The following is a 13,802-nucleotide window of genomic DNA, read 5'->3' as shown; positions in this document are numbered from 1 at the left end:
GGCTCAAAGCCTGATGGAAATATAAAGGTAGATGGTGATTATAATCCGTGGCGCAAAACATGATGGTAATATAGCGGTAGATGGTGATTATAATCCGTGGCTCAAAGCCTGATGGAAATATAAAGGTAGATGGTGATTATAATCCGTGGTTCAAAGCCTGATGGAAATATAGAGGTAGATGGTGATTATAATCCGTGGCTCAAAGCCTGATGGAAATATAAAGGTAGATGGTGATTATAATCCGTGGTTCAAAGCCTGATGGAAATATAGAGGTAGATGGTGATTATAATCCGTGGCTCAAAGCCTGATGGAAATATAGAGGTAGATGGTGATTTATAATCCGTGGTTCAAAAGGCTGATGGCCTGGGGGTAAAAACTGTTTGTCAGTCTAGTAGTCCTTGCTTTCACACTCCTGTAGCGTCTGCCAGGTGGTAGGAGCGTGAATAGTCTGTGTTGTGGGTGTGTTTGGTCCCTGATGATGCTCTGTGCCCTTTTTGTGACCCGGGTGTTGTAAATGTCCTGTAGTGGGGGGAGGACAGCTCCACAGATGAACTGTGCCATTTTAAAGGAACAGTCCACCGTACTTCCATGATGAAATATGCTCTTATCTGAATTGAGACGAGCTGCTCCGTACCTCTCCGAGCTTTGCGCGACCTCCCAGTCAGTCAGACGCAGTCAGACGCGCTGTCACTCCTGTTAGCAATGTAGCTAGGCTCAGCATGGCCAATGGTATTTTTTGGGGCCGTAGTTAGATGCGACCAAACTCTTCCGCGTTTTTCCTGTTTACATAGGTTTATATGAGCAGTGATATGAAACAAGTTCAGTTAAAAAAATTGAAACGTAGCGATTTTCTATGCTATGGAAAGTCCGCACTATAATGACAGGCGTACTAACACCTTCTGCGCACTTTGGCAGCGCATTGATATCTGAGCTCCGTATCAATGCGCTGCCGAAGCGCGCAGAAGGTGTTAGTACGCCTGTCATTATAGTGCGCACTTTCCATAGCATAGAAAATCGCTACGTTTCAATTTTTTTAACTGAACTTGTTTCATATCACTGCTCATATAAACCTATGTAAACAGGAAAAACGCGGAAGAGTTTGGTCGCATCTAACTACAGCCCCAAAAAATACCATTGGCCATGCTGAGCCTAGCTACATTGCTAACAGGAGTGACAGCGCGTCTGACTGCGTCTGACTGACTGGGAGGTCGCGCAAAGCTCGGAGAGGTACGGAGCAGCTCGTCTCAATTCAGATAAGAGCATATTTCATTATGGAAGTACGGTGGACTGTTCCTTTAATGACACGCTGGAGAGCCTTTCTGTCCTGAGTTGTGCAGTTCCCGTACCACACAGTGATGGAATTTGTCAGCACGCTCTCCACTGTGCACCTGTAGAAGTTGCTGAGGAGTTTGGTGGACAGTCCAAATTTCCTCAGCTTCCTCAGGAAGAAGAGTCTCTGTTGAGCCTTCTTGATGGTCTGCTGTGTGTTGTGTGTCCAGGTGAGATCCTCACTGATGTGAGTTCCGAGGAATATGCCACGAAAAGCACAAAACGAACAAAAAGCAAAATTTTACTCATGAAGTGAGCTCGATATTTAAAAAAAAAAACTAAAAATGATTTATTACAGATTAATCCTATTTGTATTTTATAGAAGAGGAGCATTGTTGTAGAGGTGGGCGTGGTTACGTTACACAGCACACGGAGGAAATTTTATACGTTCTTATGCAAGAAATGTGAAAAAAACGTTGATATTCTGTGTACAGAAGGTGCTGCAAAGACGTTACATGCACTCGGATTTCATTCCTGTGTATTTGTCCTGTAGGACTCACTGACTGTAGTAGTAGAGGACCTGAGACTGTGTTCAGTCAAACCCTGCGAGGACATCGAGAGGAGGTTCTGCTTTGAAGTGGTGTCTCCTTCCAAGTGAGTCCGACTCCATGCTGACTCAGACAGTCCTTCCTGGTGTGATGATGTTGATGATGATGATGATGATGATGTGTTGTAGGAGCTGTATGCTGCAGGCTGAATCAGAGAAACTCCGACAGTCATGGATCCAGGCAGTGCAGGCCAGCATCGCTTCAGCCTACAGAGAGAGTCCAGACAGCTACTACACGGAGGTTAGGACATACACTACCGTTCAAAAGTTTGGGGTCACTTTGAAATGTCCTTATTTTTGAAAGAAAAGCACTGTTCTTTTCAATGAAGATCACTTTAAACTAATCAGAAATCCACTCTATACATTGCTAATGTGGTAAATGACTATTCTAGCTGCAAATGTCTGGTTTTTGGTGCAATATCTCCATAGGTGTATAGAGGCCCATTTCCAGCAACTATCACTCCAGTGTTCTAATCAGGGCTTTGAACCAGAATTTTTTTCCTATTGGTTCGTTCCGAACAGAAACGGAATTTTAACGTTTCCGGTTTTGGGTTCCACCATTAAATAGACGTTCCCGAACCGGTTAGAACAAAAAAATGTCGTTCCCGGAACGGTTAATTACGTTCCCTGTCAGCTGTTTAACAAATGGCTATAAAATTATGTCTCTGTCTCATCCAGCTTAAGCCAAATGTAGGCTAATTCTATTACAACCTTCATTAAATAAGACAAGAAATAATTCAAAACAATTATTATTTCAAATGTTGGCGATTTGGATTCTCAGTATGTCTTCCCATCTACACAAACAGAAAAAGGGCCAAAAATGAAAGAGAATTCGTTTAGTGTGGTACCAAAGGCTAGTCAGGCCTTGATGGGCTAACAGAGGTTAACGTCATTTAATGTTCGCGAGCCTCTCATTATCTCATCTCATCTCATCTCATTATCTCTAGCCGCTTTATCCTTCTACAGGGTCGCAGGCAAGCTGGAGCCTATCCCAGCTGACTACGGGCGAAAGGCGGGGTACACCCTGGACAAGTCGCCAGGTCAGCCTCTCATTAACGTGGACAAATATATTGATATCGTGTTTGAAATTGACGTTTTTGAATAACGATAGACTGCAATATTTACCTCTTATTTAAGATGTGGAGACGTGATAGTAGTCCACCCTCCCGCTCTCTACATTCAGTCAGCAAACGTCACACAGGAAGTGAACCCCAGCGGGTCATAGAAACTTGCGCAGGAGAAGAATGACTTTTTTATTTGTAGGCTACGGAAACTTTGAGGAACGAAATAAAAACCGGTATTAACCGGTTACCATTATTTTTAATAAGCGTTTCTGTTCCGGAACATAAAAAATAATAAAGTTTCTGGTTTCGTTTCTGTTCCATGTGAAATAGAAAAAGTTCCCGGTTTTCGTTTTCGTTCCTTGAACTGGTTCAAAGCCCTGTCCAGGACAAAACCACTTCAGGGCAAATTCAATGGAAGTTGGATTCAAAATTCAAACCATGGAGTCAAGCGATTCCCAGTTCAGTGGTCAGTTCTTCTCGAGTGCTTTTCCTTGTCAAACTTCTCCGCTTTTAAATGACAGCGTGAGTGAAGCGATTCCCAAGCCGATCACAGTGATAACTGGACTAAAGAAGAAGCTCTTACCCTCATCCAGTTGTGGGCAGACGCAGATACCCGGTTGGATTCGGAGAAATCGGGCTACAACGAACCGATTTACCGCCAAATCACTGAACGTTTAAACGGAAACGAGCAGCAGGAGGACAATAAGTTAAAACAAGCTTCTGATCACTGATTTGCATATGCACGCTTTTGTGTTTACCTGTCTAACCTCCGGTTTGAGACCGAAAGAGAGTGAGCGTGTTAAACGCAAAGGAAAGTGGGCATAACTTGTTCCTGCTTCCTGTGTATATGCAGGTTAAGTGTGTCGTGGAATGTGTAATTATATAATAAATTCTGGTATATTTCAATATAAAGCAGGCTTGTAGTACTCGAGTCTGACTCGTGCGCTAATTTTAAGGACTTGTGACTTGACTTGGACTTGAGCGCTGATGACTTGAACTCGTGCATTAACTGCATTCGGACTCGTAAATTGGAGACGAGGACTGGGATTTTTTCTTTATTTTTTGTAACATTCCATAATAATTTGGCATGAGATATTTATATCGACATTAATTTTTGTACTAATTTCGTGCAAGAGTGTCGCGCCTTGGCACGTGCATCAGACAGACTCTCGGGTGCGGTCCAGACAGCACGCGTGCGCCAAGCAGACTCGCGCGCGCACGACTCGCACCTGCACAGGATTAAGGCGCAATCAGTGCGCCGATATAAAAATTGTGAAAACGCACTTACTTTGCGAAGTATTGAGTTGCGTTGCCTTATTTCCCTGTCTGGTTTCCTGTTTCTCGTCTTCGAATTCTGCCGAGTCTACCGTACGATAGCCTGTTTGTGCCTCGCTCAACCTATTGCCCATTTCACCATTTTACAATTTTGGATTGTTTACCGTCTTCACTTGTATTCATAAACACACCTTCTGCACTTACTGGTACGTCCGTCTCCCAACCGTCTGACAGAATACTTCACACTCCCTGACAAACAGAAGCACATTCACCTGTTCAGGAACAAACTAATGTTATATGGAATCAATTTTGTGCCAAAATGTTCATACAATACTTTTGAAATATCAAACAAAAAACGACAAATCAAAATACAAAAAAAAAAAAAAGTAAATTTTTTTAGACTGGCAAACAAATTATTCATGTAATTGTGCAAAATATCAGTCTATTACTCTTCAGAAACCTTTTATTTTTGTTCCGCGTCTTTCTCAGTTTTGTTTGACGTAATTTATTTTGGTTGCTATTCCAGCTTTCTCGTTTGCGCTCCCTGACTTTTTGCTTGCAGTTTTGGCACAAACTTCACGTGTGGGTGGGCTGTCCAGGAATGCATTCCCATTGGCTAACTTGTGTTTGACTGACAGCTACACTCAGCCATTCCCCCGGAGGCTGTTGCGGCCATTTCCTACTCAGATTCTGGCGGACTGTTTGATGAGTGTTGAGTGTAATATCATAGTCGCCACTGAAGTCCACTCGATCCTTGTTTACCGTCAATGGATCGGCCACTCGTCAAACAGTCCGCCAGAATCCAAGTAGGGAATGGCTGAGCGTAGCTGTCAGTCAAACACAAGTTAGCCAATGGGAATGCATTCCTGGACAGCCCACCCACACGTGAAGTTTGTGCCAAAACTGCAAGCAAAAAGTCAGGGAGCGCAAACGAGAAAGCTGGAATCGCTACCAAAATAAATTACATCAAACAAAACTGAGAAAGCCGCGGAACAAAAATAAAAGGTTTCTGAAGAGTAATAGACTGATATTTTGCACGATTACACGAATAATTTGTTTGCAAGTCTAAAAAAATTGCCTTTTTTTGTTTTTTTTTATTTGTCATTTTTGTTTGATATTTCAAAAGTATTGTATGAACATTTTGGCACAAAATTGATTCCATAATGTTAATGGCGCTGAAACAGCCGTCGTCAAATGGTGCGGCTGGAGTGTTGGACTTGAATTTTTCTTTAATGACTTGGACTTGACTCAGACTTGAATTCTGGGGACTCAAGACTGGACTCAGACTCGAGGTTTAGTGGCTCGACTACAACACTGGTATAAGGCTTTATAACGTTGCATCATTGTCTCCTTCAGCGTCTGGACCGGACGGCGTCTCCCTCCACCAGCAGCATCGACTCGGCCAGTGAGCCGCGCGAGCGCAGCGTAAGGGTCGAGAGCGTGTTGCAGAGGGTGCAGTGTGTGCCAGGTAACGATGTGTGCTGCGACTGTGGCCAAGCCGATCCACGCTGGGCCAGCATCAACCTGGGCATCCTGCTCTGCATCGAGTGCTCCGGTATACACAGGTATGGTAACACACACTCCGAGTAACAGAAGGGTGGAATGAGACAAACACTATTCATTAGAACAGGGGTCACCAAACTACGGCCCGCGGGCCAGATCCGGCCCGCCACCCCCCTTTGACCGGCCCCCCAGCCCCTCTGCCCCCCATCACTTGAACCGGCCCTATGAGGCAATCCCCAAAAGTGGTCATGGCCTATTTTTTTAAATTGCTTTTTGGCAAATAATAACATGTCTGCATCTTGTATTTTGTTGATTTTATCAATTAAAATTGATATTTAGTTATAAAATGAACTATTCATATTTTCCGAATTTTCGTCATATGCTCGCGATCAAGCAGTGACAGGCAGCGCACGCGCAGAGAACTGTCAGTGTTCAGGACAGCAAAATGGCGAGCGGTCAGCGAAAAGCTGACGGAGAGTGCAGAGTTTTTAAAGAACAGTGGACCACCGATTATTTTTTTTCATTCAGTGTAAGGACCGTGCAGTTTGTCTTGTATGTAAAGAAAGTGTGCCGGTTTTCAAAGAATATAATCTGCGTCGTCACTACGAAACCCGCCACAAAGAGTATGCTAGTGTGCGAGGGCAAACAAGAGAAGACAGGATTCGGAGGATGAAATGCGGACTGGCTGCACAACAAAATGTATTCCTTCGCCAAACCCAGATCAACCAGGCTGCTGTCCGAGCTAGCTATAAGGTAGCTCACCTACTAGCTACCCATGGAAAGCCGTTTACTGATGGGGACTTTGTTAAAGTATGCATGCTTGCTGTGGCCGAGGAGGTGTGTCCCGACAAGAAGGATGCGCTCAACGCGGTGAGTCTCTCCGCACCTACTATGACCAGGCAAACCGAAGATTTGGGGGACAACGTGTATGACCAGCTGAATGAGAAAGCGTCAGAATTCGAGTTTTTTGCTTTGGCCATGGATGAGAGCAATGACGTGCAGGACGCAGCACAACTGCTGTGATCTATTGATCTATTACTCATTATAATTTCACTGTTTTTTAAAATGTATTTATTTTATAGGCCTATTTATTTGACCTTTATTAAGTGCTGCATACAATTATTATTTATATTATTAATAATATCAACAGGCCTACCTACAATTTATAATTTTCCACTCACCTTTGCCAGTGTCAATCACCTCAACTAGGCAGATGTTTCTTACCTTGACAGCTTTGATGTTATTTTTATTAGAAAATAAATAAATGGAATATCTGTGGTATTTCAAATTAAAACAAAGTGTGAAGACTCAATTACTACTTTTTGCAAACCACTAGTAAAGATAAACAAATATGTGCCAGGAATCAAGTGTTGATATAGTAGTACAGTGTGGATATAGTAGTGGGGATGGCCGTGCCAGGCTAGTAATCTCTACTACACAATAAGGCCTGCTGGTGGTCATATTTGTCTGGGTCATACAATTCTGTGTTATATAGCTGACCCGACCCCGGCCCCCCATCACAGTCAGGAACGACAATGTGGCCCCCAGAGGAAAAAAGTTTGGTGACCCCTGCATTAGAAGAATAGGTCTAATATACACTGATACAACACTCGTCCATAGTCAGTCACGCTTGAATTTATTTCTGACTCTGAATAGCATTTGATACGTTTCAGACACGCCCATTTATTTAATCTATATTACTGTTTGGGGATTTTTTTTTTTTTTTACCAAGTTCTTCATTCCTTGATTTGAAGCATAGCAGCAACCTAAATGAATCCAAGTCATGTTTTATCAGTATCGGTTCTTCAGGATTTTTTTTTCCCTCGTGTTCTTCAGTTTCGAACTGTCCTTGGTCTTTCATCACAGCACAGACAGATTATGCAGATCCCTTCAGTAGTCTCCCCATGGTTCAGACCACCTTGTGAATATTAATGCTCCCTCCGAAGGCCACTTTTCTCACGCCGAGGCCCTGGCAACTTTCTTTTTCTCTGTTTTAATTCGAACCGGGTTGCCTGGATACGCAGCGACGCACGCCGATGTGAGAAAGGGTGGGCAGCTGTTCAGTTTCTCAGGGAAGCAGCTCTGTAATTTCAGCCCTGCTGCTCCACTCAGAATCTCATCTGAACCGGAGAGTGAAAGTTCTTTTCTCTGAGGGAAACGTGAGAACTTGAGCTGCCCTTTGAATACGGACAGGTTTTGTGTGAAAAAATGCCCGCGTGCAGGATATAATTAGCATCTGAAGGTTTATGGCAGCTTCTTCTGTCTGAGTGAAAGCTGTGTACAGTTCAACACGACTGTCAGACGTGTGTCAAATAGCTACTAATTTAACAGCAGGTTTTTACTTGCTCGGCTGTGATGTGTGTGTGTGTTTTCTCCTTGCAGGAGTTTGGGGGTGCACTGCTCCAAAGTCCGCTCTCTCACCCTGGACTCCTGGGAACCTGAGCTACTCAAGGTGTTGTTTGTTTTCCTATAACTTCTTACTCCAACTCATCTACAGTGGCGCACTTCATAAAGACAATACACACAATTTCCACTTCCCATAAATGAACTTGACCAGTTAGACATGCACTGGACGTCCAAAAGTTTCCATACACCTGACCATCACACCTATACAGTATTGCCCCTTTTCCACCAAAGCAGCTCCAGGGCTGGTTCGGGGCCAGTGCTTAGTTTGGAACCGGGTTTTCTGTTTCCACTGACAAAGAACTGGCTCTGGGGCCAGAAAAACCGGTTCCAGGCTAGCACCAACTCTCTGCTGAGCCAGAGGAAAGAACCGCTTACGTCAGCGGGGGGGGTGGAGTTGTTAAGACCAACAACAATAACAAGACCACAAAAGGTCGCCATTTTTAAGTGGCGAGAAGCAGCAGCTGTACAAACGCGAAATCATCCATTATTGTTGTTGTTGCTGCTTCTTCTTGTCCGTGTTGTTGTTGCTTCGATGTTCGCGCCAAGGTTTATGCAAACGCAGCGACGTAACTGACGTATACAGCGACGTAATGACGTGGCTCCCCTTAACACCCCGAGCTATGGAAAAGCAAACTGGTTCTCAGCTGGCTCGCAAGTTGAACGAGTTGTGAACCAGCACCAGCACTGGCCCCGAACCAGCCCTGGAACTGATTTGGTGGAAAAGGGGTATATGTGAACCTTCCTCAAACTGACAGAGGTGGACAAAGTACCCAACTTCATTACTTAAGTCAAAGTACAGATCCCACTGGTCAAATGTTACTCCGATACAAGTAAAAGTTGTCCAGTCAGATTTTTACTCAAGTTAAAGTACTTGCTTTTAAAAATATTTAAGTATTAAAAATACATTTTCTGTCAACACATCGTTGTATTATTGCCACAACGCTTACAAAACCTAATGCCGCTACCAAAGACAGAAATGTGAATTCACAAAACGAACACATGCTGTGCCATCATGGTGGTTTAACGTTAAGCTAGCTAGTCAGTGAAGCTCCACCTGACATGCTAGCAAACTCTTTTCAAACTCCAAATCATATTGGGTAGCTAACGTTACTAGAAAAGAAAGATTTCTACATTCTGTTTATTTGGCAAGATTATGCTAAAACATATTTCTGAAAGGACTTCAGATAAGTTAACGTTATTCATGTTAGCATAACTCCGTTTTTACATGCTAACTGACAGCGTCCAAGTTAACTAGCTATTGCCGCTTTTCCACTACAAACGCGGCTGAGTTGGGCTGAGCCGTGCCGTGCTGAGTCGAGCTGAGTGGGGCTGTTGGAGTTGCATTTCGACTACAACCGCGCTGAACCGTGCTGGCTGGAAGTGGGTGGACACATTGGGTGGAGTTAGCGAAAGTGGGTGGACGTCACGTGATGTCATTAAGCGGCGCAAACAGTGACATCAGTGACCTTTTAAGCGGTAGTCTCACGACCCGGAGAGTAAACAATAAACATGGAGGACATGGAGTCATTAGTGTTGCTGGTCTTGGTGCTGTGGCTTGTTGTCACCGACAACGCCAACAGATACTGGCAAGAGCGTATAGATGAGGCGAGGCGCATAAGGCTTCATAATTCTCGTAATTCATAATTATTCTTCTTCCGGGTTTACGGTGTTTACAGATCCCAGCGTGCTCGCGGGGCGTGTGTGGGCGTGTGAGGACACTCCTCCTCACCAATCAGTGCACAGGGGAGTGTCTGCTCACGCCCCCAGCCTCACTCAGCTCGGTTTGGCTCGCTTCAGCCCTACTCCAAAACCGTGTGAGTTTTGGGTGCTAAGCAGGGCTGAAGCGAGCTGGGTCGTGCTGTTCTGAAGTAGTCGAAACGCGAGCCGTGTCGGGCTGAAGTGAGCTGAAAAAGGGTAGTGGAAAAGGGCCATAAGTGTCAACGTTAGCCGTGGACAAGGCGACGGCAACTTAGTAGGCAAATCCATAGAAAGTCATTCAACTAACCAGACTGCATAGCTACGTTTGCAATGTTATCACTAGCTCTAAAAGCACAGACAACTTTGTTGCAAGCTTTCTCTTGGAATAAAACGTTTATATACCTCGATGTGCTTCCACGGGTTAGACGGCGAGTTTTTGTAGGCCGTGATGTTGGTTCGTTTTCAGCAAACATTTAAAACGAAACGAATCTTTAATCCTTTTAGAAAACTGAAACATGGGTTCATGGGCCGTGAGTGCGTTCATTCCCCAGAAGAACCGCCTCCTTCCATTCTACCATCAACTGATCGTGTTGAAATAATACTGCGGAGAAAATCACTGAACTTGATTTTATCCAGTCTATGGACGTGACGTGACCCTAGTGATTACTGATCGGCTGTCTCAGGGTGTATTCAGACCAGGATAGTTCGATAGTTCACTTGCTTTGGTCCGAACCAAATGTTTTTTTTATTTTTTCATTTTGGTGCGGTTCGCTTTCACACTGTACATTTTAGTAAGCGGACCAAAATCTGTCAACAAAGCCACGCGCCCTGAGGTCGTTCAGCTATTGGTCAGAGACGACACACGCACAAAGCGTCAAGTTCAAAAGTAGTCATGGAGGCTTTCCGTGCTGTTATTCTTTTTAATGTCATCAAAGCTATATGTTTATTCCAGTTTTTACTGTTTTCACAATTGTGCGATTCCTATGCTGTTGTACAAGTAATTTATCAACGACGACGACAAAGGGCAAGGCGGCTACGGAGGATAGCGCTGATGAGCGCACATCATGTTGTGACAGTTCTGGCTCTTCACGCAATAGATGAATTTCTTTTTTGCGTCGCTAGTACCGCCACTTTTTGAAAGAATGTCCCTGATTTTAATGTAGGTCTGACGGAGTTTCTTCACTTTTAGCCGACATTGTTCTGGGGAGCGCGTGAACCCCTTCTCCTTCATTTTCTCACTGAAGACAGCAAACACGTCGGCATTTTTGTGTGTTCTCTCCAAAAGCTCAGATATGTGGACATCTGCTCATATATCCACAAGGGTACGCGTTTCTTCCTCGGCCCACGTTTGCCCCAGACTCATTTTTTGTACTCTGTAGTCTGGCCTCCCACTGGTCTGAATGACTGAACGACTGTTGTAAGGTTCCCTTGACAACCGAAACAGTGTTTGCACTTTGCGGTGGAGTGTCAAGACTCCGTTTCCCATAATGCTCGACAAACGACGGAAGCTCCCGAGGTACAAAAAAGCAAAACTGTCGGATTAGGTCCGGTCTGCTTTCACACCTCCAAAAGATCCGCACCAGGGTTCCTTTGGTCCGGACCGAGTCCGACCTTGCAGCTCGGTCTCGGTCCGCTTGTTTGGTCCGGACCAGAGTTCGGTGGTTTGTATTCAGACCAACCCAAAAGGTCCGGACCAAGGGAAATTTGGTTCGTTTGGTCCGGACCAAACAACGTAGGTGTGAATACGCCATCAGTGTCACCTGCGGAAAAACCAATCATGTTTTAGAAAAGAAAAGAAAAAACATCCACTTTCAAAGCTGCTTTGTAGTAACGAGGACCTGGATAGAAATGTAGTGGAGTGAAAAGTACAATATTTGTCTTTCAAATGTAGAGAAGTTAAAGTCATAAGTTTAAAAAAGATAAAAAATACTTAAGTAAAGTACAGATACTCAAAGTGTACTTAAGTGCAGTACTCAAGTAAATGTACTTCGTCACTGTCCACCTCTGCAAATTGATAAAGTGTACTGTATATACTAGAGCTGAGTATTTCCTACAGCCTCATGATACGATAGTATCACGATACAGAGGCCACGATATGATACATATTGCAGTATAGTTTTTTTATCCCCCCCGCTGGCCGAAAGGCCGAAGAGGGATTGTGTCGTGGCGGTGTCCGTCCCAGCAAAGGATGCTCACATTCTGAAATCAATTTTTGGAGGAATTTCACAAAACTTGACAAGAGGCTTTGTTATATCTCAGTATTGTAATGTCATTAAATTCGGTCACATTTTACCAGAGTTATAAACTGCCTGGATGGCAACAGCCCTATCATCTATTCTGGCTGGCAGGGACCTCCCTACTCCCTGGAAACAAGCAAAAATAATAGCCCTCCTAAAGCCAGGAAAACAGGCTGATATTCCAAGTAACTACTGGCCTCTTGTGCTACGGATTCAAACTACTCGAAAGAGTGCTTCTTGCTAGACTACAGCCTGTCCTAAATGCACATATTCCACCAGAACAAGCAGGTTTCAGAACCCAGCGCGACACAGTAGAACAAGTCCTAGCTCTCACCTCTTACATTGAATCAGGATATGAAAACAAACAGAAAATTGGTGCCGTCTTTGTAGACCTGTCAGCCGCCTGTGATACAGTGTGGCACGAGGGGCTCATGTTCAAGCTGTCATCATATGTAAAATGTAGAGCCACACTGAGGCTGCTTTACAAAATGACAGGAAACCGTAGCTACTTTGTATGCATCGCTGACCAGATGAGCAAACCCAAACAAATACAGAACGGAGTCCCGCAGGGTTCAGTGCTTGGACCTACTCTTTTTAACATTTATATAAGTGACATGCCACCCACGGAATCCCTAAAATTTGGATATGCAGATGACCTAGCTATTGCCACACAGGCACGTTCATTTGAAATATTAGAAAATACTCTAACAAGAGACGTGGAAACACTACACATCTTTTTTTTTTTTTTTTTTTTTAACAAATGGTACCTTAAAATGAATGTCACAAAGACTGTTAGCTCTGTATTTCACTTAAACACTCACCTAGCAAATCAGACCCTGCAAGTCCGTGATAACATTGGAGGAAATATTTTGCCTTCAGACTTAACCCCAGAATACCTGGGGGTTACTTTAGATCGAGTGCTAAAATTCAGACAGCATTGCGAGGCCACAGCACAGAAACTCAAAAAGCGATGTGCAATAATAAGAAAACTAGCTGATACCAACTGGGGAGCATCACAGTCTGTCTTGCGGACTTCAGCTCTTGCGCTGTGCTACAGTGTTGCTGAGTGCTGTGCTCCAGTCTGGAGCCGCTGCTCCCATACCAACAAAATAGATGTTCAGCTGAACTCAGCCATGAGAATAAATCACAGGTTCCATCAAAGCCACACCTACAGCCTGGCTCCCTGTGATGGCATCAATCGCCCCTCCACACCTGCGCAGGGAACAAGCAACTCGGCGCCAACATGAGCGTATACAACTGCTGGACGAATCTACCCCGGTGAGAAGGGTACTTGACTCTGCCCCTAACACCAACAGACTAAAATCACGAAAACCATTCTTCAAAACAAGTAATCCAAATTTCAACATAAATGAATCCTGGAAAAGAGAATGGGATTCGAACATACCACGGGGAGGAGAAATAATTACAAACCCAACAGACCCGCTCCCAGGCTTTTCGGCCCCCTCAAGACTAGGGATGTTAACCGATGACCGTTTGACCGGTGGTTGACCGAATCAACGTCAACCGGTTAATTTTTTTTTGGTTGTCGGTTAAAAAAAAAAATCGATCGTTTTGAAGCTGCCGATTTTGGAGCGGAGAACCTGGAATTCCGTGTTGTAAACGCTTGGGGCATGCCATGCGGTGTAAGGACGACAGCTGACAAATCAGAAACACTCATTCAGTCATCTCCCGCCCCAGTTGAAGACAGCTGCCACTCGGCGAAAGAAAAGTCTCAAAAAGTAT

The 13,802-nt window shown here is 44.2% G+C and overlaps 1 protein-coding gene across 6 annotated transcripts in view; it reads left to right on the top strand.

Moving 5' to 3' along the window:
• The window catches only part of acap3a (ArfGAP with coiled-coil, ankyrin repeat and PH domains 3a), a 213,213-nt gene that overhangs the window by 145,754 nt on the left and 53,657 nt on the right, over positions 1 to 13,802 (top strand). For all 6 annotated transcript variants that reach the window (XM_060937600.1, XM_060937602.1, XM_060937603.1 and 3 more), the window contains exons 13-16: positions 1,823 to 1,923; positions 2,006 to 2,117; positions 5,572 to 5,780; positions 8,101 to 8,170. In XM_060937600.1, coding sequence (XP_060793583.1) covers positions 1,823 to 1,923; positions 2,006 to 2,117; positions 5,572 to 5,780; positions 8,101 to 8,170 — 492 coding nt within the window. The remainder of the gene's footprint in view (positions 1 to 1,822; positions 1,924 to 2,005; positions 2,118 to 5,571; positions 5,781 to 8,100; positions 8,171 to 13,802) is intronic.

Source organism: Neoarius graeffei, chromosome 13 (genome assembly GCF_027579695.1).
Source record: "Neoarius graeffei isolate fNeoGra1 chromosome 13, fNeoGra1.pri, whole genome shotgun sequence".
In the NCBI taxonomy this organism is placed as follows: Eukaryota; Metazoa; Chordata; class Actinopteri; order Siluriformes; family Ariidae; genus Neoarius; species Neoarius graeffei.
Note: the sequence above shows the minus strand (reverse complement) of the source record. Positions and strands in the feature narration are given on the sequence as shown.